The sequence below is a fragment of the Pseudopipra pipra genome, chromosome 1, assembly GCF_036250125.1.
Source record: "Pseudopipra pipra isolate bDixPip1 chromosome 1, bDixPip1.hap1, whole genome shotgun sequence".
Lineage (NCBI taxonomy): Eukaryota > Metazoa > Chordata > Aves > Passeriformes > Pipridae > Pseudopipra > Pseudopipra pipra.
In genome coordinates this window covers 121,230,167-121,255,367 of record NC_087549.1, presented here as the reverse complement: position 1 = coordinate 121,255,367, position 25,201 = coordinate 121,230,167, and the positions used below count along the sequence as shown (strand labels likewise).

The 25,201-nt window shown below is 39.3% G+C and overlaps 1 protein-coding gene across 3 annotated transcripts in view; it reads right to left on the bottom strand.

Moving 5' to 3' along the window:
- Nucleotides 1-21,537, bottom strand: part of HIBADH (3-hydroxyisobutyrate dehydrogenase) — a 90,088-nt gene extending 68,551 nt beyond the window's left edge. The window contains exons 1-4 of one of the 3 annotated variants that reach the window (XM_064674289.1): nucleotides 21,413-21,537; nucleotides 13,031-13,191; nucleotides 8,047-8,156; nucleotides 5,486-5,607 (exon numbers count right to left, since the gene is read on the bottom strand). In XM_064674289.1, coding sequence (XP_064530359.1) covers nucleotides 5,486-5,607; nucleotides 8,047-8,156; nucleotides 13,031-13,191; nucleotides 21,413-21,476 — 457 coding nt within the window. In that variant the 5' untranslated portion in view covers nucleotides 21,477-21,537. Of the gene's footprint in view, nucleotides 1-5,485; nucleotides 5,608-8,046; nucleotides 8,157-13,030; nucleotides 13,192-14,787; nucleotides 15,110-21,412 lie in introns of those variants that run through there. The other 2 variants (XM_064674272.1, XM_064674281.1) reach the window with 2 other exon arrangements.
- Between the last annotated feature and the right edge of the window lie 3,664 nt (nucleotides 21,538-25,201).

Sequence of the window (25,201 nt, the reverse complement as noted above, 5' to 3'; positions counted from 1 at the left end):
ACTCTTTTTCAAAGAGTGCCACAGGGATTTCTAACTTCCATCTGGACAGCTTTCCTTTAACTGTTTTTGAACACCATGTGTGAGAACACAACAGAACTATAGACATTAGAAATGGAAAAGACCGATTAGATCATGTAGCCATCCTCCTGCCAGTTGTAGATTTTTCCCTACAGAATAGTTCCTAGCACTTTGCCCAGTACAGTTTAAAGCATGTCAAGATACTTGGCTTCAACCACCTCCTTTGGAAATTATTCCACAGTGTATGAAGAATGCCGTTAGGACGTTTTTCCTGGTAGACACAGCACACATTTTTCTTTCCTTAATGATTTCCAGTCTATTATTCCTGGTTATATCGCACTGGGCCAGCCTGAATAACTCATCTTTACACCTTCGAATAAATGGAGACAGATATGTTTCCTTGCACATTGGTCATTATTTGGCCAGACTACACACAATTTTATTGCCAAAATATACAATATACTTTAATAAAATCAGTTATTCCACTCTTTTAGACATTGTACGATAATTGTCTCCACTCCAGTGAACGTTTTGAGATGATACTCTCAACAAATCTGTTTATTCTTCCTTACCTTCTGCTACCTTTTGCATCTCTATAAAATAAAATAAAATAAAAGGCATAATAAACTTAGAGAAGAAAAATAGCCTTGCAAAGTCAGCACATCAGTAAATGTACTGTCTAACTCTTCTGTAACAGCAGCTGCTGCCAACATTGTGATTTCCGCACAGGGTTTATACTTCCTCCTGCCACAGTGTCAAAATACTCATTTTGCCAATGTGTAAGATTCTCAAGATTTTCACTCCTTTTCAGCTTCTCTCCAACAAGAGAGGTCTACTAAACCAGCCTTATTTTGACAAATGTAAGTATTGTTAAATAATTTAAATTGTAACTTATTAGAAATCAAAAGCTTTTTAAGTATCTCAGGTTTCAAAATATTTCTTCATCCTCATTTCAGCTTCCTTAAATCAGTTCACTCAATTTTTCCCTTCTTTGTCATCATTACTTCTCGTATTACTTTTCCCTAATTTCAATTTCAGAACAACTCAGTAACATTTTTCATACTACCTTTAATATTTAGGTTGTACATTGTAATTTCTACCACCATGTCTACATCACAGACTTTGCAAAAAATTAATATGATCAGATGCATTCAGCAAAAAAATGTAAACAGAAAAATTAAGAAACCTGTCAGGAAAGAAAAGATTATTCAAGACATGTAGTGACTGAGGAAGGGCAGAGATAAAGTGCAGTGAAAGTGCTATGCTCAGTACCAGAAGCACAGAGAATGTTGTGGCCATTCTGAGTACACACATTCAGGATTTAAAAATAAAGCATAAAAGCGTAAAACCAGAAATAACAATGGAGCAAATATGGCTATGCCTTTAGCTCTTTTCCTTGCCAGTAAGATCACCAGCCACTGATAAAGGGATAGGTCAGAATTATTAGTTCTAAATTCATGAACCTGTTTCACCTTGATAGTGCTTCAAACATTTTAACAGATCCAATCACTGCATTACCCGGTCAAGAAGCCAAAACCAAAGAAAAGCTCTATACCACTGAATTCAGGAGATTCCTCATTTTATGCCTTCTGTTTATTAAAAAAGTACATAATGTCTCAAATTAGAGACATTGAGTCAACCCACCAACTCTTCTGCTCTCATGAAGTCATAAGATAACATTTCTCTAAAAGTGCACAAAGTTAAAGAAAAGCAGACACAATCTAGTGAAGCCAGTTAAAAAGTAGCTCTGCAAAGGCTCTTCAACAAAGACAGGTCTATTAAACCAGCTTTATTCTGGCAAATGTATTGATTATGCATCTTTATTACAACAGAATTTACAAGCTAAAAGATGCAACATTTGAACTGCTCATTACTAATTTTTATTATTTAGTCTAGTCTAAAAACATCTTTCAAGTCATCTTTGCAAGCACTAGTGTGTGCAGACAGTCTTAACTCCTCTCTTTCCCTAGGAAAAGACACTACAGCAAGCCACCAATGTAAGAGAAACACATTCACAAATTATTCTGTTTGGTCTATTTAATCTCTGCTATCAGTCTGATCCTGCCATCAAAATAATGAAATCTACTGCTCACTGAGAGAAAATCAAATTAAAGATCTCACAGTATTTCTAATAATTCTTTTCCAATACAGGGAATAAGTCTGCATTTCACCCTTCAAGAACTCACATTATACTTTACATTACCAGCGAGCTGAAGTCTCAACTTCTCAATGGTACTATTAGTATTTTTTCCATCACTTAATCGCTAACTAGATCTTACGGATGCAGCACTATAAGATGAAATGGTTTGAAATGACAGCTGGAATAGAAACTCCAACCTTTTCTAGCCACCTCCAATCCACAGCTCCTAAAAAAAATAATCTTCTATTCTACTGTTTGTTACCATATTAACATGACTACAGTTCTCTACATGGCAGCTGTTATTAACAATTAGTACTCTGGTTTTTTTACTCATGACTATCTTGGCTAAAATATACAGTGAAGGGGAAGATCTCCCTAAGTTTCATTATTGGATCTTAAAGAACCATCCTTACAAAAGAATTGAAAACATTTTCTTTGTACTTCCAAAAACAGAAAAGCAAATCAAGCTGTCATGTCTTTTTGTGACGTTAAAGCAGAATGCAGTACCATGTATTTTGAGCAGATATGGATCTGATATAATTAAATCAGTGGAAGGGGAAAAAAGTTGAAAAGGTAGTATCCGAGAACTAACAATACTTACACTGAAGAAAGCATCACATCAGAAATAAAAAAAAAATTCACCCACTGTACTTCAGACAATGCATATTTTGTATACTGAGTTAAAGAAAGAGAACCACTATGGCAGCATTAGTAAAGCCATTAGTAAAGTTTGCTCTGGATTGCAAGGTGAGAATCTCTATCGTACTTTTACTGAAATCAGTGGGAGAACAAACTTGACACAATTCTCGAAGGCTAAATTTAGATACTGTGTCTTGTGCCAACAGAAGTCAGTTTTAAATACATTCCTGTGATAATGTGTACTTTAAAAGCCTCTTATACATACAAAAATGCAGAATCCAATCTTCACCAAGAGATAAATTTACTCCTCTAGATCAAAAAAAAGTATTAAACAAACACAGATTTTGAAGGTGTTTCCTCATTAGTCACATGCTCACTAAGATGTCACAAATCAGGGCAGCACTGTGAACCAAGATACAACTTTCTCATGCGGACCTGCAAGAGATCCTAATCCCAGGGTAAAGCGATTGCTATCTCTAGACAGCATTAGCAGCATAATCTGCATGCAACTACTGGGATGAGAAGTATTTTCTAAAGTCAGTTAATACGAAATAATACTATAGTAACTTGGTGCATCGACTTCCACTTAATGGGTCCTGACTGTAAGCTGCAAGTAAATGCTGTAGGCCACGGAAGAAGAAAGCACTACTACACTGGCACGCAGGCCCATCTGAAAAAAGATCAAGGGAAAGAATCTTTTAGGGGTAAAGCTGCAAACAGGCCACTAAAATCTGGCCCTAATGCTATGCACAAAGATTCTTCATTTGCAATGACAGGACAGGATTAAAATCACTACTAGTTCTCACTAAGGTTTCTAGACCAAGAAATTTCCAAAATATTATTCAGTTTGTGAAATAACTTGTTCACAGCGCATATGAATATTAACATCCATGAGGCAACACCCAAATACCTAAAAACACAAGTGGAGTTGTGTGCCAATAACAGCCAGTAAACAGAGAGATCTAAAGGGGACAGCTCACACATGCTGCTTTCTCTTCCTCCTCACTGCCACAGAACAATGCCTGCCAATTTCTGGAGAGTCGAGCATACTTCTCCATTTAGTGTTTTGTTTGACAGCCAACAATGCAGTCAGGCCATACAAAAATACCCCAAAGACTTGATGTGTTAGGTCTTGAAAGATGGAAATAACAAAGCATAACATTAAAGGTTTTTTCCAACCTTTAACTTCTCCACATTTCTTTGAACTCCTTGGCATTCACAAACATATTAAGTATTAGAAAGTTAAATCTTGATTCTTTCCTTCTCCTTCAGAATATCACTCAATCTGTAACTGACACTAAACACCAAGTCATTTGTATTCAGATAAACTAAAACCAAAAGAGTCATCTGTATTCATACTAGTCAGCTATATGTTATCATATTAACTCTGTCTTGGCCTTAACATTTTCTCAAGGAACAAACTCCCCCAAACAGCAAGCGTTGTTTAGGAATCAAACTTTTATCTTTGTAGTTATAGCATAGTCAGCCTTATAGCAAAAACTAACAGGTAAAAACAAATTACAGACATTTCTAAAAGGTAAATAATTCCCTCAGGTAAACAACATATCTGGCAGAAAGGGACTGAAGAGAACCACACAGATAATGTCAGAATTGCCCAACTGAAAAGCAGAAAGGCATGCAGTTGTTTAAAAAAGGATCAGATAGATACATAATCCACCCACAATACACTTTTTCTGCTGTTTTTATTCCCAGGCTGACAAGTTATTTAACTTTATAAAACAGGATTAATATTTTGGCTGGGAAGCAAGAATCTTGTCTTCTCCATTATAATCTTCAGTATTGCCTACCTGGATCTTCCTACTTTCTGTTCACAATAGAACTTGATGAAAATTTTGGCTTCTAGTACCTAGTCAAATCCTGCCTTAGTTTTCAGTTGAAAATTAAAAAGATGGCTAGTTATTGCTCCTCAACCACACTCATCAGGAAAAAAAAGAATTCTCGCAATGCCAATTAGATTAATTTTTAGAGGGGATTGTAAAAACCCCAAGATTTTCCCACATAAATGGGGATGCGCTCACATTCTAATTCTAGGTCTTTTAGAGAAGAATTCAACAATAGTAACTATCAGCTATGGTTTTGTTCTCAAAACATTGATTTTATGTTTCTGCTCTCCTCAGTCCACAAAATGAAAGACTTCCCTGCTCTATATTATTTCTTATGAGAAATAAGAGATCAATAGCCAGCAACTTTCAAGAATAGACAAATACTACCCACATTCTTCAACTGTTATAAAACCAGATGAAAGCTGTTTTCTCTTGATCAAGAAATCCTATATTCCCCCCTTCATTCCCTCCTTTTTAATTAATGAAAAAGCAGCAAAACTGCTTAATGATGACCAAACAGTTTTTCCATAACAGAAACAGATGAAGGCTGAAGAGATATGAATATCTGCAACTTTAAGAAACAAGTTAAATTAAAAGGAACCCTGTACCATATCCTAAGAAAGCTCAGTTTCTCCAGGTCTAACACAAAAGCATACTCCTAAACCAAAAATATTCATAAAATAACATACATTTCTGTAATGTAATCAAACAACAACAAACACCCCCAAAATACTGTACATATAGCAAAGAAAAGCAACTTGTAGCAACAAAGGTACAAACTGGTGACCGAGACTGCAAAGAGACAACGTGTCCAATGTGAGGTAAACTGTTAATGAAGACTTACCTCCAGAAACTGGGGCATCCATGAAAACAGCTCCCATTTTTTCAACAGCTTTGGCTAATTCTTTTGAAACTGCTGGGTCAATAGTACTGGAATCTATTAGCAATGAGCCTTTCTTCACTTTCCTAAAATAAAAATGATTTGTTGTTGCTGCTGTTGTTGTTATTATCAAGTATTTGTTTCACAGGACACCTGTAATTGTTACCATGGCACTGGCTTTCCTCAGCATGATAAATTTATAGACACTTTGTGGTACCCAGAGAAACACAAAGTTTTAAACCCTATTGAGCAAGATCTGCTCAATATTTATACTGCTGATTATGTATAGCATGCAGTTTTGAATCACTCAAAGCCTAATAATATCTGAACACAAAAAAGGATGTTCCTCCTAAACACTATTATAAAAAATTACACAAAAGGAGTGCACAAGGAAAACCTGCCATCATAAAAGTTTGAACAGTATATCCAGACCATCTAAGATGCATTCTAAGTAACTGACCTAAATGTTGATTCAGCCTAAAATTTAATATATAACAATGCAATGTTCTTTTTATATATACAGTATCTTAATTTCTTAGCAGAATAGTCTGATTTCATTCTTTTAATCATTGCTACTATTTATTCCACATAAAGATCATAACTAAGACCACAAAAACCTACAGAAGATTTGAAGTGAAGCATGGAGAAAAATCTTGTTTTCCCAATGATAGCTAGTAAATTTAGGCAGAAGAACTGTAGAACAGAGGAAGTTGCATATGTGATTAAAAAAAAATAAATTTTTAAATTAAAAAAAAAATTTAATGCCCTCCATAATAAAAAAGTTGAGGGTAGCTGTTTTATCCCTTTTTCCATTGAATTACACCATGATTTCAAGTCCACTTGACCAGCATTCACCATGAAATCAAACAATACAGTTTTTCAGTCATAAAATGGTGGCCCATTTAAAGCTACACAACAGATGAAGAGCTTCACTGCACCTTCCGTGGTGCTGGCAGTACAGTGATTTTCACTTCACTGAACTACCTAGATTGCTGGAAATAGTCTCTCAATATATACATACGGCTGTAGATGCCACTGGAGCTCCAGACCCAAACAGTGCTCCATACATAAAACCTGTCCTTTTTCATGGGAGGTCTGACCTGCTGCACACAGTTTGAACACATGCAATGAAAACCAGCGTGCAGATAAAGCACTCCATTGTCTCCCCTTGTGCTCAGAAGAAGGAGCAGTGGAAGCTCCTTGGTAACACAGTGGGTATCAACGTTTTCTTCAGTAAAGCTTAAAAAGCTTTAGAAAATTAAGAAAGTCAATTCAGTCAGCAAGGACCAGGTCTTGAGTGTCACTCAGAGATACAACCACTACTGCCAAATTACACTTCCTTCTCTTAAAACAGAGGCTGAGAAACTGCAGCAGCATAGGACTGCTTTCCACAGCCTCTGTTCCCTGCAGGATTTTCCACATCTATGTACTTAAAAGATTAACTGGCTGTACTATGTCAGTAAGTACTGCCAATTGTTCGTCAAACCCCTGTCATCCTGGATAGTTCTCCCACAGCTGTTTGCCTGGCTTTGTGGGACTGAGCCAATTACCCATCTTCCCTGAAGGGTCTGAGGTATGGATACTTAGATCTGCTCAGTCCTACTTTGTGAGGAATTAAACTACAGACCAGTCAGGGAAGGAAGCAACTATTATTCCTATATAGCAACAACAACAGAAATCCCTCTCCTCCACTTCATTTTCTTATCAATGCATCTTAATATTGTACAATCAGTACCTAAAAAGACATCACCAGTTTTTGGCAATCTACTGTACTTTTGTCTTCTGTATGTTTCTTCCTTTACATTATTAACCTTGATAGCTGTAAGATGCTACATGATCCTCAGAGGTATCCAGTAGCCTTAGTCAGCCTGCCAGGAGTAATGCACACATGGGCAGAACAGACTTTTAAATACTATTTATTTTTTAATTTGGCAAGTACAAAAACTCTGAGCGATAGATTCCTGCAAACTATGCATTTAAGGTTTAGTGGCAATCCCTTCACAAAAGTTAAAACCCACTGTTTCACATTAAACAAACTTGTTAGCTATTTTCTTGCGTAATAAACAGAAAAGTAAGAGGAAAATCAATATAAAGTCTTGTCAGCTTTCTACGTTAATATACTTTAATACCATAAGACACAATGACATCTCTTCGGAACATTTAATTTATAGGATTTCAAGTAAAAGAAAAAATGAGCAAATAATTGTTGCTAGAAAATATTCTAGTTATACCTGTGTGTAGTACATTACATTAGGGCAAAAGAAACATGAAAGTGGAAATGCAGATAACAGTCAGTTAAATTATGCCAAAAATAAAATTAAGACTTCAGCCAAAAGCCATTCAGAACCAAGCACTGTATAAGAGAACTCATATAATTAGAAATATCAATACTGACAGAACAGAGAACATTGAATTAAGTGCCCTGAAGGCACAGCAAGAGTTACAGCAACAGGGATCATCTGATAAACAACATGATACAGCCTTAAGTAGGAGTGGGAATTCTCTAAACTACAAAAAATTCTTACTTTAGAATTCCATTTGCTCCTGTGTAAACTTCTCTCACATTGGGACTAGAAGGCAGCATGGTAATAATTCTGTCTGCTCGTTCTGCTACATCTGCTGGGGATTCTGTTACCTTTTAAAGGAAAAAAAAAATGTATAAGCTTACACTTCCTGAAACAGAGATGTCAGACATGTTTGTTGAATTTGGTTTTAGTATTCATCCGTCACAACTTAGCTAGGTAAAAAATTAAAACACTAGAAAAATTGCTCTCCTAATGAAAATGTTAGTTAATTGTATCCAGTAATAGAAAAATAAAAAAATAAAAATGAAAAGGATTTGCTATCATGGAAGTTCCTCCACATCTGCCAAGGGGGATGCTTGCATCCCATCAACCTATTCATGAATCTTCAATTCCTTAAAAACCATGCATCTACACAAAATATTGCTCTGCAACGTTTCTAAGGAGGAAAATATGAAGGACCACAAAAATCTCACTTTTTTCCTATCTTATATATGATATTGGAAGAGAGGAAGACTGAGGAAAAAAGAAAAAAATTATTTAATGTATCTCTGAGGCTCACCTTAAAAAAAAAAATCAGATAAACTAACTGCTGTTTCTCACAATATTACAGTTGGCATTTTTTTTAAAGAAAATTATCAGCTCAAGCATTCTTCACAAAAAAAGATCTGAACAATTTTCAAAATATAGTATTAGGTACTGGTTGTCAAATAAACATACCAAACTTTAAAGGTGTATTACCTTTCCCAGATCACTTTCAGAGAAATATTGATAGCTAAAGCTGAGTTGCACTCAGAAGGCATTTACCACTACAACTTTTGTCCAGTACTGGTTTGAAATAATTCTTTAAAAAATGCATTGTTAATACATTCATAGATAAGGGAAAACAGCAACAAAAAATACAGCTAATTCTTTTATCTTTAGCCCACAAGGATCAAATCTGATTTCAGTCATTCAGGTAGTTTTACAGAAACGACTTAAGTTCTAGGTAGGAAACAAGACGAGCAGAAAGTAGATTTTGTTTGTGAATAGGACTTCTAGTATTTATTTTCCAGCTATTGTTGCTGAATGATGAGAAGCAACCTTAGTATCTCAATGATCTGTTCTGCTACATATGTTATATGCCTTGAGTTTTTAACCTTAAGAAATGTCTTAAAATTTTACATGCACTTCTTAGTGTGAATAAATTAGAATTTCCATATCACATGACTCTAGGGATAAAGAAATTGCAGCTGAACAGCTACCTAAAATTATGGAGACTTTCCATAGTGCGGACAAATCAACAAATCGTTGAGCCTATTTCACCATTCCCTACCTATTTATAAATACAAGTATGTGTTATAATTTTTGTTAGATTTGACAGTGAAGATCCTAATGTAAATATATTCTCCTTTTATATACACTACATTTATAAGGTCTCAGAATCAAAGAAAGCATGTTATATACACATTTGTAAGGAATGTTGAATAAGGACTTCTGGGATACAGCATGAGAAACTTCTTGATTTGTATTTACAGGGAAGACTGTATACAGTCACTGAACAAAGCTCTTGGGGAAAAAAAAGTACAGAAACTGGCATAGATGGGACTTAGGAACACCCAGATTTTGTTTTGAAAGACTAAGTTAATACTGCACAAAATATCTGGTATACCACACAGTTAAAAAAGGAAACATGTTTTAGTCTAAAGAACAAAGGTTAGCAGGAATAAATGAGGCAATTATAAGAGCAAAGCTTTTCTATTTGATTAGTTAATTTTATGACTTGCCTCCCTGGAGACTGGAGTGCCTATCTCTTTATATAGGAGCATGACACCTTTGTCTTTAGTTTCAAGTATCTCTGGTTCAGTTCAGTCCCAATGTGTATTATTAGAGGAGGAGAGAGGCAGTGCAATTGGAACCTGAATTTATATATGTCTTCTTATTTGAAACTATTATGTCCAGTATTCTTAGGGGTTTGCAAGTTATCACCTGAAGACTCAGTGGCCCATTTGCATCTTTCAACCATAAGTTGAAAAACATATTATATTGGGCACACAACTGAAAAACTACATCAGCCTCAAATTTCTACCTGGCTACATAGATAGAATATAGCTGGGGTAGAATATAGCTGGATTTTGATTACAGTTTTAAACAGTTCTTAAGGAACACAGATACATAGACATGGTCAGTAGTCACCTACACAGAAATGAATTTATTCCATCCATGTCTTTCAAAATACTAACATGCCTTTTATATGAAGCAAATGAGATTAAAAATGCATACAGATTAGGACAGTACTTCCACAACCATATAAAGAAAAATCTTTCTGCTACCTTGAAGTAAGTAGCAAAACAAAGTGGGAATTAAAAGTGGGAATTGCCACTCTTAGCTTTTTGATACCGTTAACAAATATGAATTATATTTTCTGAGGAAATCTACCTACCTGGTTCAGTAAGCAGCATACAAAACTTTTATTTTGGGACTTCCTGTCTCAGAAATAAACCTGAATGATTTCAAAGCTATTGCAAAGCATTAAGCATTCAAAATCATTAAGAATGTGCATAACTTTAAAAAATATACCAAATACTAATTGTTCATTACCAACACAGACCATACTGGCTCAGAGTAGCAGCCCACGGAGTTCCGTACATGTTCGGATACTTGTTTGCTTTTCAACCAAACTTTTTCAGTATGCAACTGGATAGGGGAAACTTTTCTTCATACTGGTCATTGGTTTTGCCCTTCAATATGTGCATCTGCTTATATTTGTTCCAAGCTGCTTCCCTATTTTTTATTTATTTTTGCGGTAAGTCAATTAATAATTCTGTTAGCCTAAAATGCCATTATTACTGTACACTGAAGAAAGCTCTATTTTTATGATGCTTTATGCATCAAATGACTTCAGCAACACTCTCAATCTTCTGAGATAAGATTCAAAGACATGTAAACTGAAGTAAAGTAACTGTGACACAGTTACTCCACTGCGTAAAAAAAAATTGGTAAGTATGGTAAATATGACGAAGGGGAAAGACAGTAAGTAGAGTGTAGAGGCAGCCTACTTGCTCACAGTCTTGTTCAGTATTTTCCCTTGTTTGTAGCCTTCCAACTTTCTCCCAAGTTTCACCCCAAGTGGTTCCATATGCTCCAGCTGAGCCAGTTTTCCTCTTACTATTCACCATTACTAGGAGGGTGGCTGGTTCCTGATATATACTACCTCCCAGTTCTTTAATGGGAGGCTAAAGAAAGGAGAGTCACAGATTATGCAGATTAATGGTCCAACATCCCTCATCCTCCATATACCTTGGTAGCAGCACTGGCCTTAAACAATGGACATTTGGCTAGATTTACGGTCTCTTGGGGTCATTTCACCTCTGTAACACTCCTGATGATTTTACCCTATCAGCCAGACCAAAGAGAAAGCAGCCCTTAGAGCCCAATGTTCCTTCTACAGCAGTTTCTACAAGGCCCCACGGACCCACAAGTTTTCAACTCCTGAAAAAAGTGTTGGGGTAGGATTTACACCTATAGATCAAGAAGAGAAAGCTACGTTCACATATTTTCCTGAAGTGTGTTTTATTTGTATTTAAGCCTACCTATGTATTCTCTTAGTGATTTACAATCTTAAAACATACTTTTGACTTTATTTTTAAAAGCATTATAGTTCACCTTTATTATCACATGTTAAGTCTTGCAGCAAATGCCAAGGATTCCATTACGAGGGCAAAAAGCTAGCAAAATGGGCAGCCACAACAAAGAGATCCTACTGCAGAATACGAATTAAAATACAACCAATTGTTCAAAACAGACTCCCATTTGCCCAGTCTCTTACTCAAAGACAGGTCTGTTTCATGCCTGAGGGTCTCGGCTGCTTTAACAAAATAAAAACAGGAGCTAGGAAAAGAAGCTGAAAAGCTTACTTTCCCACTTAAGGCCAAGATTCTGTAATTATTCAAGGGGAGCTGCAATTAATTACTAACGGGTGCGCTTTATCATTTTATCTTTCATGAATCTCGATGTTACCTCATTATTTAAAACAGCTGCAATTAGCTCCAGCAGTTTAGACTTTCAAGGCACACAGTTCCTCTATCTAGATCTACCTACAATTTCCTTGTCACTGCTGGAAAATTCCCTCCTATCCTTTATACTGTTACATCAGAGTATTATTTTTGCATTGCACTCCTTACTCGAGTATGTTCTTTTGTTCCAGTGTTTTATGCACCTACCCATCTGCCCACAACTGTCTAAACTGTTAAAGCTTTGAAGTATGTCAAAACAATTCAAAGGTGTTTCAGACACTTAGAAATTACCCAGCCACCTCAGAGACTGAATGGGGTTCCAGGAGTATTAACAGATCAATAAAAGGCATAGGACTAGCTGGAAAAGGGCCAAGATTTTTCAGGGTATACGGCAGGAAGGTAAACCTCCTTAATGTAATCAATTCCTTCCCTTCTTTTTCCTTTTCATTCCTTCCTCTTCTCTCACCATATCCTTCCTCATCTCCAAGAGAATAAGCACTGAAATAATTAGATTTTTCCCCTGCCCCTGAGGACTGCACCTTGACGCAGCAGGAAAGCTCATATGTCCCTATAACCCTTATAGCTATGCCAGCAGGAACTTTTAACTAGGGTCATTTAACCTGAAAAGGTCAAAGTAGGAACCAGATGAAAAGCAGCCCACTGGCCATCTAGACCTGGGGGAGAAGGAAGCAGGAGAAAGGAGGAGGTGAAAGAACAGGCCATCAACCTACTCTCATAAAAACGGGAGGGGAAAAAAGAGCCAGAGAAGTTCAACAAAGTAGCAATTCTGGCTAACAACAAGAAAATTACTTAGGTTAGAATCATATCTTTGCTCCAACTGAAACCTTACAGATTCACATTGTATTCATTGTCCTGTTTTAGTTCTGACTGTGATCTTAATCAAGAAAACAAACACAGATGATTTAGTTGCATTGCATGCAAGAACCATTCAACACAGTTATTGTTGGAATAAAGGAAGTTTATTACTATACCTGAGCACCCAAGTCTTGAAATTCTTTGCAAGCTTCTGGGAACACATCATATGCAATAACTGGATATCCATGTTTCACCAGGTTTTTTGCCATTGGATTTCCCATGTTACCCAGCCCAATGAATCCAACTGGGGTTTTGGAAGCCATAGTCCTAGAACACACTGATTTCAAAAAAAATAAAGGTCATTACATTTGTATTTCAGAGTAGTGCGTAACAATAACGTAATAAAATCTACCATGAAATCTGGTTTCAATGATTTAAACAGTTTAATGCTTAAAAAAAAAAAGTGGAAATGTGAATCCTATTCTACACAGTTTAAACCGTAAATTATAGTTCACTTTGGCCCACAAATACCACCCCAGAATGATTTTTCTACATATCAAAGAAAATTATTGTAATTAGGAAAATGTGGGTGTTTCAAAAGATATAGCAATAAAGCTGAGCTCTGAGAAGAGCTCAAACACAGACTTAAAATACGCAGGATTCTCTGTATTTTATTAGGTGTCTAAATCCTAAACTGGATATGGAAAATCCAACTTTATATATATTTTACAGACTCTGTATTTGCAACTTCGCTTGCAGCCTTGGGATATAGCACCTGTTCTCTAGAAATGGACCAAGGCTGCCACTTTATTTCATGCACTTCCTCACAGATAACTGGATTCTTCTGATCCTACGATCAGATACAAGCCACAAACCTAAAGACAAAAACCTCCACACTAAATCATGGTAAAACCCTTTGAGCCATGTAATCATAATTTAAATACTGAAAATTAGAACAAAATATAGTATAAAAACAAAATCATGAAGTCTTTGCAGGAATAACCTCTATATTCTATTTACCATACTACCAAGACAGAACTATGAAGCATAACCTACAATTTGTGGAAAGCACCACAATTTCAGTGAGTTATCTTTTACAAGTAGTTAGTGAGTATCAAATGCTGGACAGTAGCAGCACTGCAGGCATTTGTCTCCTGCAATCACTATCTCATTACTCTAAATCCAAAGGCAGCACAATTGGACAGTGACTAGATTTCTTTGCCAATTACATAAAATACTTTCTCCTTTACGACAAAGGAAAAAGCTATGCAGAATAAACATCGAAGTGTGGCAACTAAGCAGCTAGAAACAAGGCTAACTAACTACAGAATTACTGTAACTCTGAAGAGCACATACAGAAAATGTGCCTAAGCTGGATCGAGACTCTAAGAGGTCTCAATGCTTAGCAAGGAATCCTCTCTAGGCCAATAACACTTGATTAATCATTTTAAAGTCTTTCTGACTTTAAGCTCCTACTTAGCCAGCAATGGTCATGCTCTTTCATCTGCAGCACTATTCTGAAAGTGCCACATTTAATAAATCAGGTTTGTTGAGAGAATTTTGTTCTGAGACAGTTTCCATAGATGCCTGCAGCAATTACATAGCTAGAGAAGTAGCACTATTTAAAATAAATCTGCACTGGGAAAATGCTTAGTGAAACCTGAGATAAGTCAGGAAAAGAGCACATCACTTTTTGAAGAAGTGCTACATGTCAAATCTAGGGAACAAAGACCCTAAAACAGCATCATTAGCCATAGTAACCATCTTGGAGTCTTCTTCTCATTGTTTCTGAGACGGTATTCCCCAGTCCCTCACACTAATCTAAAACTGCACCTTTTGTTAGCCCACAGTATCCCACTTCCCAAGGAGGTTCAAGCTCTGGTTTTAAGCATCTTTCTTTCTCTAGCCCTTAATACCAGTGGATCTTATTTACCTTGACTTCAGCAAAGCTCTCAGAACAGCTTCCTCTCGTATCCCAGTAGCCAAATGAGGAAAGTATGGACTTGACTGCAAGACTGCCTGAAGGAAGAAATACTGTCTGGACTATTGGGCTTAAACAACAGTGATCAGTGGTTCAAAGACTATCAACAACCAGCTACACATGATGTACCTCATGGGTCAATATTGGGGCTGTTTAAAAATGTCATCAATGATTGACGATAGAACATTAGCACCCTCAGCAACATCACGTGTGACACCAAACTGGGGAATGGCTGAAAAACTGCAGGGCAAGGCTACCATTCAGAAAGACTGGAGAAATGGGCCTCAAGCAGTTCAACGAAGACAAATACATGTCCTCTGCTTGGGGCAGGAGATGTCACTGCAGACTGAGGACTGGCTTAGACAGCTGGCAGCTCTGCAGAACCTGTGGAAATTGAGCATGAGTCAGTAGTGCATCCTTGCAGGAAAAGGTTAATGACATTCTGCCCTCCATTAGCAAGAGCATATCCAAGAGGTCAAAGAAACTAGTGATTCCTCTCTAACAGCACAATACATAAGAGATGCGGTCAAATTGCAGACAATCCAGCAAACATCAAGTAACGTGACCGACGAGCTGGAGAATATGGCCTATGAGCAGCAGCTGAGGGAACTGTCTTGGCTGAGCTGGGAGAAGTAAAGGCTAACTGCAGTTTTCTACCACCATGAAGTGGGAGGGAAGAAGAGTTACAGAGCAAACGAAGCCAGATTCTTCACAGATATGCACAACAACAGGACATGGGGCAATGGCCAAAAGTTGCAAGAAAGGAAATTCTGTTTAGAAATCAGAAAAGCATCTCTTATGTGGAAAAAGGTTCTGCTCTGGAACAGGCAGTGTAGAGAGGCTGTGGAACTTCCATCCTTGGAGCAACCTTGGAACACCCTGAGCAATCTGATCTAGCTTTAAAGACAGCCTTGCTCCCAAACTTCAGTTTTCTTCATTTCTGTGAATTCCAAGTGACCTCACCAGAGGAATAAATCTGGCTACCAAATCTAGGCTCATTGTTGCAGACTCTTCACTTTTATCCTGATCTCTTCTTTTCTCACACCACCTCATGGACATCTAACCATCACCTCAAACTAAACATCTTCAAAAATTTATTTTTTTTTGTTATCAGTGCTGACACCAGCAGTGATGTCTGTCACTCACAGCCTAGACAAGCCATCTACAATCTGCTTAAATCTCACTGACTCATCCCTTGTCATATCTGAGATCTCAGCTACTTCACAACCTGGTCACTCGCCTCAACAGTCATAATCTTGCCTTGATCTTCATGGAAATGTTGGGAATTGAGAAAGACATTTTGCCCATGCCACTTTCTGTCGCTCCTTCTCTGCATCCTGCCTGCCTTTTCTCTACCATGTCACATAAGACTGCTTTGCCTTGATGACTTTTCATGGCTATCATCACATCTAAATATTAAGACATCAACTGGTAATTGGACTGCAGTGACAGGCTTATTGCCAACATGCATTTCTATTATGTCTCTAAGGTAAATATCCATGAAATTAATGCATTCTTCTACTATAAGGCCTCCTTTAAAAATCGTCATTTTGCAATATCCCCAGGCGTGGCAACATCCCAGTTAGGCTGGGATATGAGGCGACATATCCTGACCAGTACTAATAGTTTTGTGTCATTGTATTCTTTTATTTCCCCTTTTGTCTGTCTCTGTTGATTTTCTCTTGTCTTAGTTTCTGTTATGGGCTAACTACAATATATTAAAATCCACAGGAATTGGGAGAGAAGTAAATGTTAGAGAAATAGTCCAATTTCTGTCCAATAGTCAGTTTCTGACTTCTTAGTTTGGTTTAACTCTTCACAGCCCAGTGTTAAATTAGCCACTTTAAAATCATATAATTTGATTAACAGCTATGAAAAATCTCCAGATCTCCAGGCACTCAACCACAGGAAAACTGCTTTAAAGCACTGATGAAATTAGCTCACAGACCTAACAGAGCTGATTTCAAGCACATTTGAATCAACTGCCTTTAGAATCGTGGCACATTTTTAATGACTACTTAAGACAGTGGGGCTTGCCAAACACAGGATGTTTTAGAAGACAAGATTTTTCACATTTTCATATTAGATGAGCCTCCACAGGTACTTTCACAGAAAGTGATGTCCAGCTTGCATATCAAGATATTTTTCAGCATTTAATACATGGCACAAGCCCAGTTTTGAAATAATTGTATAATTCAAACATGTAAGGATTGATATTCTGCAAACTCACATACACGTATGCTTAACTAATCCCATCAACTGTTGTATAAGCATTTGCAGAAACTGTCCCTGTGGTATTGAGTGTATTTTACTTCAACCATTAAATCTACAATAACCTGCTGCAATCACATGGCTGGAAAAACGCCCAGTCCACATTTAAATTCTAACAGAGGGCAGAACATCAGAAGTAGGAGCAATAGAATCTACTTTTAAAACAATCACTGATACCATGTGCAACTAATTCTCCTTCACTGGGAACAGAACCAGCAATATAGGTTACTCTATAGATCAAGTTAATTATGAGCAAAACCAGCTAAAGCTACACTGAATCCAAAGAATTTGGGCTTTTCCCAGGAGATTCTTCATTATTCTCTTGAGAGAATATGTGTTTGCAGAGCCCCATGCCTATGAAGACTTCATTGATGAGGAAGACCAATTATGACCCTCTCACCACAACTGGGGCTTACGGACAATACAGACAAAAATGTTTTGCTTTGAAAAGTCAGCCTATAATAGAAACATCTGATCTAATCTGCAATTTCAGAACTTTAATTTTACCTTAATTTTTTTAAATTAAAATTATTTTAAATTATTATAAAATTATTTTTAAAAATCAGCAAGAGTTTGAGTCTACAAATGTCTTTTCTTGAACAAAATAGAAGTGTTTCACTTCAGAAATGCACAGATTGCAATGCTCTCCTTAGAATACCTGGCCTGTCAATGACCTAAAACTTGTCTTTTCAAGATTCTACATAAAGATATTGAAAGCAATTTTATTTTTAACCTGAACTATGACACTTACAAGTTTAGATAATTTCAGATGTTTACATTTTGTTTTACACTATCTCCCAAAGTAATGACTCTTACAGTTTCAAGAAAGAATTCCAGCTCCAGTGGTACCTTGATTTCACTGCAAATACTAGACTGCACAAACACTATAATATGCAGTACTGAGGACATCTCTTTGTATTCAAACAAAAAGGAACTAACAGCCGGGTAGGACCACAGACAGCAGAGCTGGAAAAGGTCCAATATACTTGTACTCTGAGAGAAAGAACAGCCTAACTGGCCAAGAACAGGACTGAGAAACAAGTAACTTTCAAAATGTAATTTCAACTATATTACTTAATTCGTGGCCTTATAAAATCTATTCCGAATCATGTTCACCAAATGGCACAAGAGGTAATAGCCCACACTGTCCTGTCCCATAAGAATTACCTAATCAGAGCAGTTGCGGTTCATATTAATATTCCTAATCTCTCTGGATCAGTGAAACTTGACCTCTTTTCCAATCTAGTAGGTGAGATTTAACAGGATCAGGGGAAGATGCCCAGAGGAAGCTCAACTATGAAGTTGCTGGTTATGCTTGGGGCTTTATGAGAAAGTACATATGAAGTCACTTGACAAGGAGATGGAAACATGATGACAATATGAGCCACTAAATGAAAGATTTTCCCACTGTTTTAGCATCTGAAGTTCTGGTACAAGCACAACAGAAAACACCACTGCTTTTCTGCTTCCCGCTTTGAAATAAAGGATCAGAGAGAGCTGCTGTGTCTTGTGCAGACTTCTCTATGGAAACTCATAAAACCTCTACTGAACCAGATCCTGGAGGAAACTAGATAAAGAAACATAGAAGTTAGAGAGGCCAGCTACACATAGGTAGAATCTTTCTGCTCCTAGAAGCTTTGCCAATGGAATTTAAATTGCTCCGGGATCACTGGCTTTTAAAGGTTATGCAATGATTTTGAGAATTGTACTCTGCCAAAATAATAATTTAAGAAGATTATAATACTCTAAATTTGGCCAGCTTTACATTGAAACATCCCACTTGCTTTTTCTTGTCTCTGTAAAGGTCTACTGATCAAAACCAGACATGATATCTTGTAACAGTCAGAGTCTTCTTACCTCATTTTTCTTATCTGTAGCTATACTTCACTAAATGTTTGCTAATACATTAAACAGAAAACATTACAGTAAGTACTTTTCACCTAAAAAGAATATCAAGTGTACGCTTGATCCCTTAATTAAGTAATGTGCTGGACTTTGGAGCAGCAGGTCTTTCTGTCATAATCCTTGCTTAGTAATCAACGTTCTTTTGCACCAGAGCATGAAGTCATGCAACAGTTCAAACACAGCTCCTGCATCAGCAAAAGTACTATTTAACTACTAACTCAATGGGTCCCTACCACTCATCCAAAACTACTTGTCAGGACGTTTTCGTTCTCTAGCAGGGTACTGTCTTCTTTGATGAGCAGCTCCCTCAGCTGATGAATCTTCATTCACCAGAAAATCTTCCTTTCTCAAACACCATAATTCATGAACATCCTCTTCATCCCCCCTAGCAGTCCTCAGGAAGGGGATTTCACGTCCGTCAAAAACATATTTTAAAGTAAGATCACAGAAACTCCCTCCATGAAGCACCTTTGTCAGAGTCTGCCGGGGCAGATCACAAGACTACATAGCCTCTATCCAACTCGCTAATACAAATACATATGAAAGATGCTGCTCTAAAATCTGCCCTCAGCTTTTTATTTTCCTCCTAGATAATTTAACAGTCTCTGGAACAAACATACAGAAGAAACAATCCATCCTAGTCTGCACCAGCTGCAAAGAGTGACTGACCAAGTAACCAAGGAACATTCAACAAGAGAATGAAGACAACCCACTCACTAACCAAGCTGCGGTGTGACAGCTCTCAGAGCTGGCAGAGTTCCTTCACTAGGAGGCGTTTTCACTCAGGACAGCTGATGAAATCACTACTCAAAAGACAACATTCAGACTAATTAAAATGAAAGAAAAGGATGGCAAACCTAATAAACGCATTAGAGATGAGAAAACCTTGACATATAACTAAGCAGTAGAGCTTAGCAGTAAAGAAGGCTTAATGCTTAGACCTTCATCCCATAAACACTTCTCAGAGTCAAGAGTACTTTCAGCATAGTCACTACTGACTAAGTAAGTCAGATCTTAAACTCTGTGGGTGAAATTTTGTTCTATGGAAGTTTCTTGGGAGAGTCACAATTTCTCCTTAGACTTAGTCACAGTTTCTTGCTCAGGTCTTACGGCAAAGACAAACCGTATTTTTCAACTTTAAGGGCCAGTCTAGGGTTGCTTTTCACACCTATGCTCACCACCAAGAAACAAGATCCCCATCATATGCTCTATACTAAACATGACCATTGAAATATTGACCAAGACAGTGTATTTCAAAGCTCTTACAGAAATATCTTACAGCTACCATGCAAAGAAAGTTCAAAATACCTTGAAAGCTACTGCTTTCAATTGTGGTATCACAAAAGGTACTAAATATACAAACAGGTATCCTGTATTTAACTTAACTTGCACGTGACCAATATGCCTGCTGCACCTGAGCTATTACACCACAGCTGCAACTATAAAAACATAATGCATTACTGTAAAAGAGACAGTGAAACAAAAATAGCACTGAAAGCTAATGCCAAAATTAAGCATCAAATGCTTTCCATTCATCAGTTTAAATTTTTTAAAGTTACTTACTTAAAAGTAATTGAGTAATTCTTGAAATACTTTGTTAAGTGTCCAGATTTCAGAACCATACACCATTTAAAAGAATCTATTTCTTCCACTTTGCTACTTGAAACACCTTCATCTATGTGAGCCTGACATACAATAGCAACAGACAGCTATCAAAATGTCACTGAAAAGACTACTGAAGGTTTCTTTTAATAATTTACTTTAGCAATTAAATTGCTTGGAAATAGTTGCATGATTTTCAGGATTCAGAAAAGGTCTAGGTTCAGCTCTGCAAATACAGTCTTCCTTCACTTGCACCAAGAGGACATCTACAGTGTTTGCTCCTTCCACTGCCCATGAACCAACCTCAGGTGAGGATCAGCGCCTGCGGAGCTGACACGGGAGGAAGTGCCGCTGGATTTACCTTCAGTTTAAGGAAACTACGCCTCGGATGCAATGACCGAGAGGGCTGAACAGCTCAAACCTAGGTAACAACAAACATGTCACTGGTGCCACAGGAAGCATTTGTGGGCTCTGATGATTTCCAGGCACGCTATTTTAAGCAAATGACTGAAAACATCTCTTAAGTCAAGCCACTCCGAAGCTCCGCGGCGGCCCCAAGTAACGCGGCAGCGGGAGTGTCCCGCTCCAGCCGTGACCCCTGGGGGGTCCCTCACCGGGGACACCACACGGCGAGGCGGCTGGGGAGCTGCACCGGGCCCGCCGCGCTCGGAGGGCCCGCGGCCGCCAAGGGCAGCACAGCAGCTGCGCTCCCTGGCCGAGCACCGGGAGAGGCCCGGCCTTTCCCCGCCCGGCCGGCAGAGCGGGACCGCTGGAGCCGAGGGTTGGGGCAGGTCCTTACCCATCACCCGGCGGTGCCAGCGCCACCAGCCCGCAGGTCGCCCGCGGACCACCGCCGCGGCCATGCTGCGCCCCCGCCCGAGCGACCTCCGGCCGCCGCCGCCCGCCCCGCCGCCTCCACCACCCGCGCGCCGCGAGCGGCAGCCGCCGCAGCCAACCACAGCCGCCCCTCGCCGGGGCCCAGCCAATGGGAGCGCGAGGCGTCCTCCCCGCGGGCGGGCGGCCCCGCCCAGCGGCCCGTGACGGACGGGCCCGGAGCGCGGAGGGGGCGGGGCGGGGGCCGGGCCGGCGCGGGGTCATCTCATTGGGGTGTCGGGACATCGGATCCCGCTGCCGGCGGCTCCCGCCGGGAGGGTGTTCTTTTCTTACAGCTCTGCTTCTTGTCCGCGCCTGCCCGCTGCGCCTTCCTCTTCCTGCTTCACCGCCGGGAGGCACGTTTGGTTGAAGGGGGAGACGAACGGAGCGCCGCGTTTTTGGCAGAGACGGCTTCTGCTGCGAGACGGCACCCTGGGGGCGAGGGAAAAAGCCACCTTGCGCTGTTTTGCCGAGTCAGGTGGCAAATAAGTTTTGGCGCTTATTGGACGTTGGAACTAGATGATGTTCAAGGTCCCCTTCCAACTCAGACCATTCTATGAGTCTATGACTGGCTTCGTCGTCGTGGTGGGTTTACTCTGGCTGGGCGCCAGGTGCCCACCAAAGCTGCTCTGTCGCTGCCCCTCTCAGCTGGACAGGGGGGAGAAAATAAGTCGAGATAAGGACAAGGAGAGATCACTCAGCAGTTGCCGTTTTGGGCAAAAGAGGGTCAACTTGGGGAAATTAATTTGATTTATTACCAATCACGTTAAAGTAGGGTAATGAGAAATAAAGTCTTAAAAACCTCCTCCCAAACCGCTTCCTTCTTCCTGGGCTCAACTTCACTCCCGATTTCTCTGCCTCCTCCTCCTTCAACAGCACAGGGGTCTGGGAAATGGGGGCTGTGGTGAGTTCATCACACACTGTCTCTGTCGCTTCTTCCTCCTCTGGTGGACGACTCCTCACGCTCTTCATCTGCTCCACCGTGGGGCCCCTGCCACGGGAGACAGTCCTCTATGAACTTCTCCAGTATGAGTCCTTCTCACGGGTTGCATATCTTCACAAACTACTCCAGTGTGGGTCCCATCCACAGGATACCATCCTTCAGGAACAGACTGTTCCAGTGCAGGTCCCTTGCAGGGTCACAAGTCCTGCCAGCAAACCTGCTCCAGCACAGGCTTCCCACGGCATCAGACTCCTTTGGGCACATCCACCTGCACCAGCATGGGGTCCTCCACGGGCCTGCAGGTGGATCTCTGCTCCACTGTGGCCCTCCATGGGCTGCAGGGGGACAGCCTGTCTCACCAGGGCCTTCACCACGGGCTGCAATGGGAATCTACTCAAAGATGCCACTCATGCAGACCCCTACTACGAAAACTTTGCCATGCAAACCCAATACAATCGTGCCCAGAGTGCAATTCCCGAAGGCCTAACACAGGGTTATCAACATCAGTACAATAAGTGTTTGAACAAGGTAGCTAGAGATGTGCTGCTCACCCACAGCCTAGTATCTGACAGGGCTTGGAGACCTTGCTGGCAGTTCTGGGAGAGCTTCAGGTGCTTCAGGGGTGTGAGGGAGCAGATCAGGTCTGAGGGAGGGCAGGCTGGAGACAGGTGAATGCTGCCTTCTCAAAGCAAGGCTTCACCTCCAGTCCTGCAATAGCCATGTTCATCTCTTTGGAACGAAATAGTTAATTTCTTTTCCTGACAGAAAAACTTGCCTTAGTTTGTTGTGCCAGGATGCTAGGTAGTCCCTCAGTCATTAGTTTACTCTTGTCAAGTCAGAGATTTTTTTGTAGCTGTTAAGTAGTATCATTTACAGACTTCTGGGAGAACGTAGTCATGAGGGAGAGATCTCAGGTCTCAACAAAACATCTCTTCACTCACTTACATGTTAGCACAGAAAGAATAGGCTCAATATATGAGCTTGGCTTTCCTATCAATACCATAATATATATTTTTTATATTTACCCTTCTTTTTCTCATTGCCTCTCAGATGATCACTGAGACAGAGTATGACTTGAGAAGAAAAAACAAGATCCCTGCAGTTAAAGCAATGGAAAGAGACACACAAAACCAGAAACCCTTTTATGTGCTAGCACTCTGCAAAACATCTGAAGCCTCAGGGACTCATATATACCAATATTTTTGTAAGCTCACTCGTCTCTTCCTCTGTACCATTGAAAAGTGCCAAGTGAATGAAGCTATTGAGCTATGTTTACTTTTCTCCTCAGTGGTGACAAGGTTGATAACCATCCTGAAACCGAATATTTTTTGTGATGGGAAGAGGTGTGACTCCTCATTGAGGCAGCTATGCTGGCAGAAATTTGTACTGAAGTATAGTCCAAATAAGGTCTTTGGAAGTCTTTAAAACCTGAATTTTCCATGTAATCATACAGAACTTTGAAAACACGGGGAGTTTTGCCTTCCAGCCTGATTCTTCACTGCCTACATTTTCAGAGTTATTGACCAGTTTGTTCTAGATTCCTATGAAGTCTGAACTGAGTTAGAAAAGTGATTAATTGTATTTTTTGGTAGGGAGGGCATTAAGAGTAGCTAAGTGGATCAAGCGAAGAGTCTAATGCTATACTCAGTGTGGTTCTTGCATTCAGATTTTTAACTCTCATAAGATGCAGCTTTACCTTTATAGCTGCATCTAGACCTTTCTCATGTCTAAGGGTTTTATTTGTGTAGGTATTAATAACGCATTCTTTGTTTAAAAGGTCTATGAGGAGAATTTCACTTTGTACCAGCATAATAAAAATATACTATAATCATTTCCAAACAAATTATGAGAAACTGTGAAAAGGAGAGTCCTACTGATAAAAAAGTAGCAGACTTAACCTTATATTACTTTGCCAACACACCTCTCAATAAACTCTATTGTTACAGACATGACCACTGTTTCCTTACTATAGCTTTTACATTGCTTTTGTACAGAACATGCTTTTGCAGACAAATAAAATTCCTGAGATTAGGAAGGAATCTCTGCTCACATCATTAACATTGATAGAACTGACATTAGTAGTTTAGTACCTCTAAGGTAGAAGAAGACGACGGATGATGTCTTCCATCATCCCCATATCACCATTGGCCAATCAGAGCTCAAATCAGTCCAGCAGTTTAATTACCTAGGTAGCCTCATCTCCTCGGACGGTAAGATTGATGGAGAGATAGACAACAGGTTAGCAAAGGCATATAGTGCCTTTGGAAAGCTTCATAAAATGGTTTGGCGAAATAAACATCTGAAGAAAAGTACAAAGATCAGTGTTTACAAAGCCATAGTGCTGTCTACTCTTTTATATGGATCCGAATCATGGGTCATCTACCGCCGCCACCTGCGTCTCCTAGAACGCTTCCATCAATGCTGTCTCCGTTCAATCCTAAACATCCACTGGTCAGATTATGTGACCAATACATCTGTTCTTGAACAAGCAGCAGTCACAAGTATTGAGGCCATGTTGCTGAGAACACAGCTGTGTTGGGCAGGACATGTCTCAAGGATGAAGGACCACCACCTCCCTAAGATCTTGCTTTATGGTGAACTTGCCACCGGCTGCCGCATGAGAGGAGCCCCAAAGAGAAGATACAAGGACTCCCTGAAACAACATCTCAGCCTTGGCCATATTGATCACCATAACTGGTCTACTCTGGCCTCCAATCGGGAGACCTGGAGATACACTATCTTCAACGCTGCTGATGCCTTTGAGAACGCACG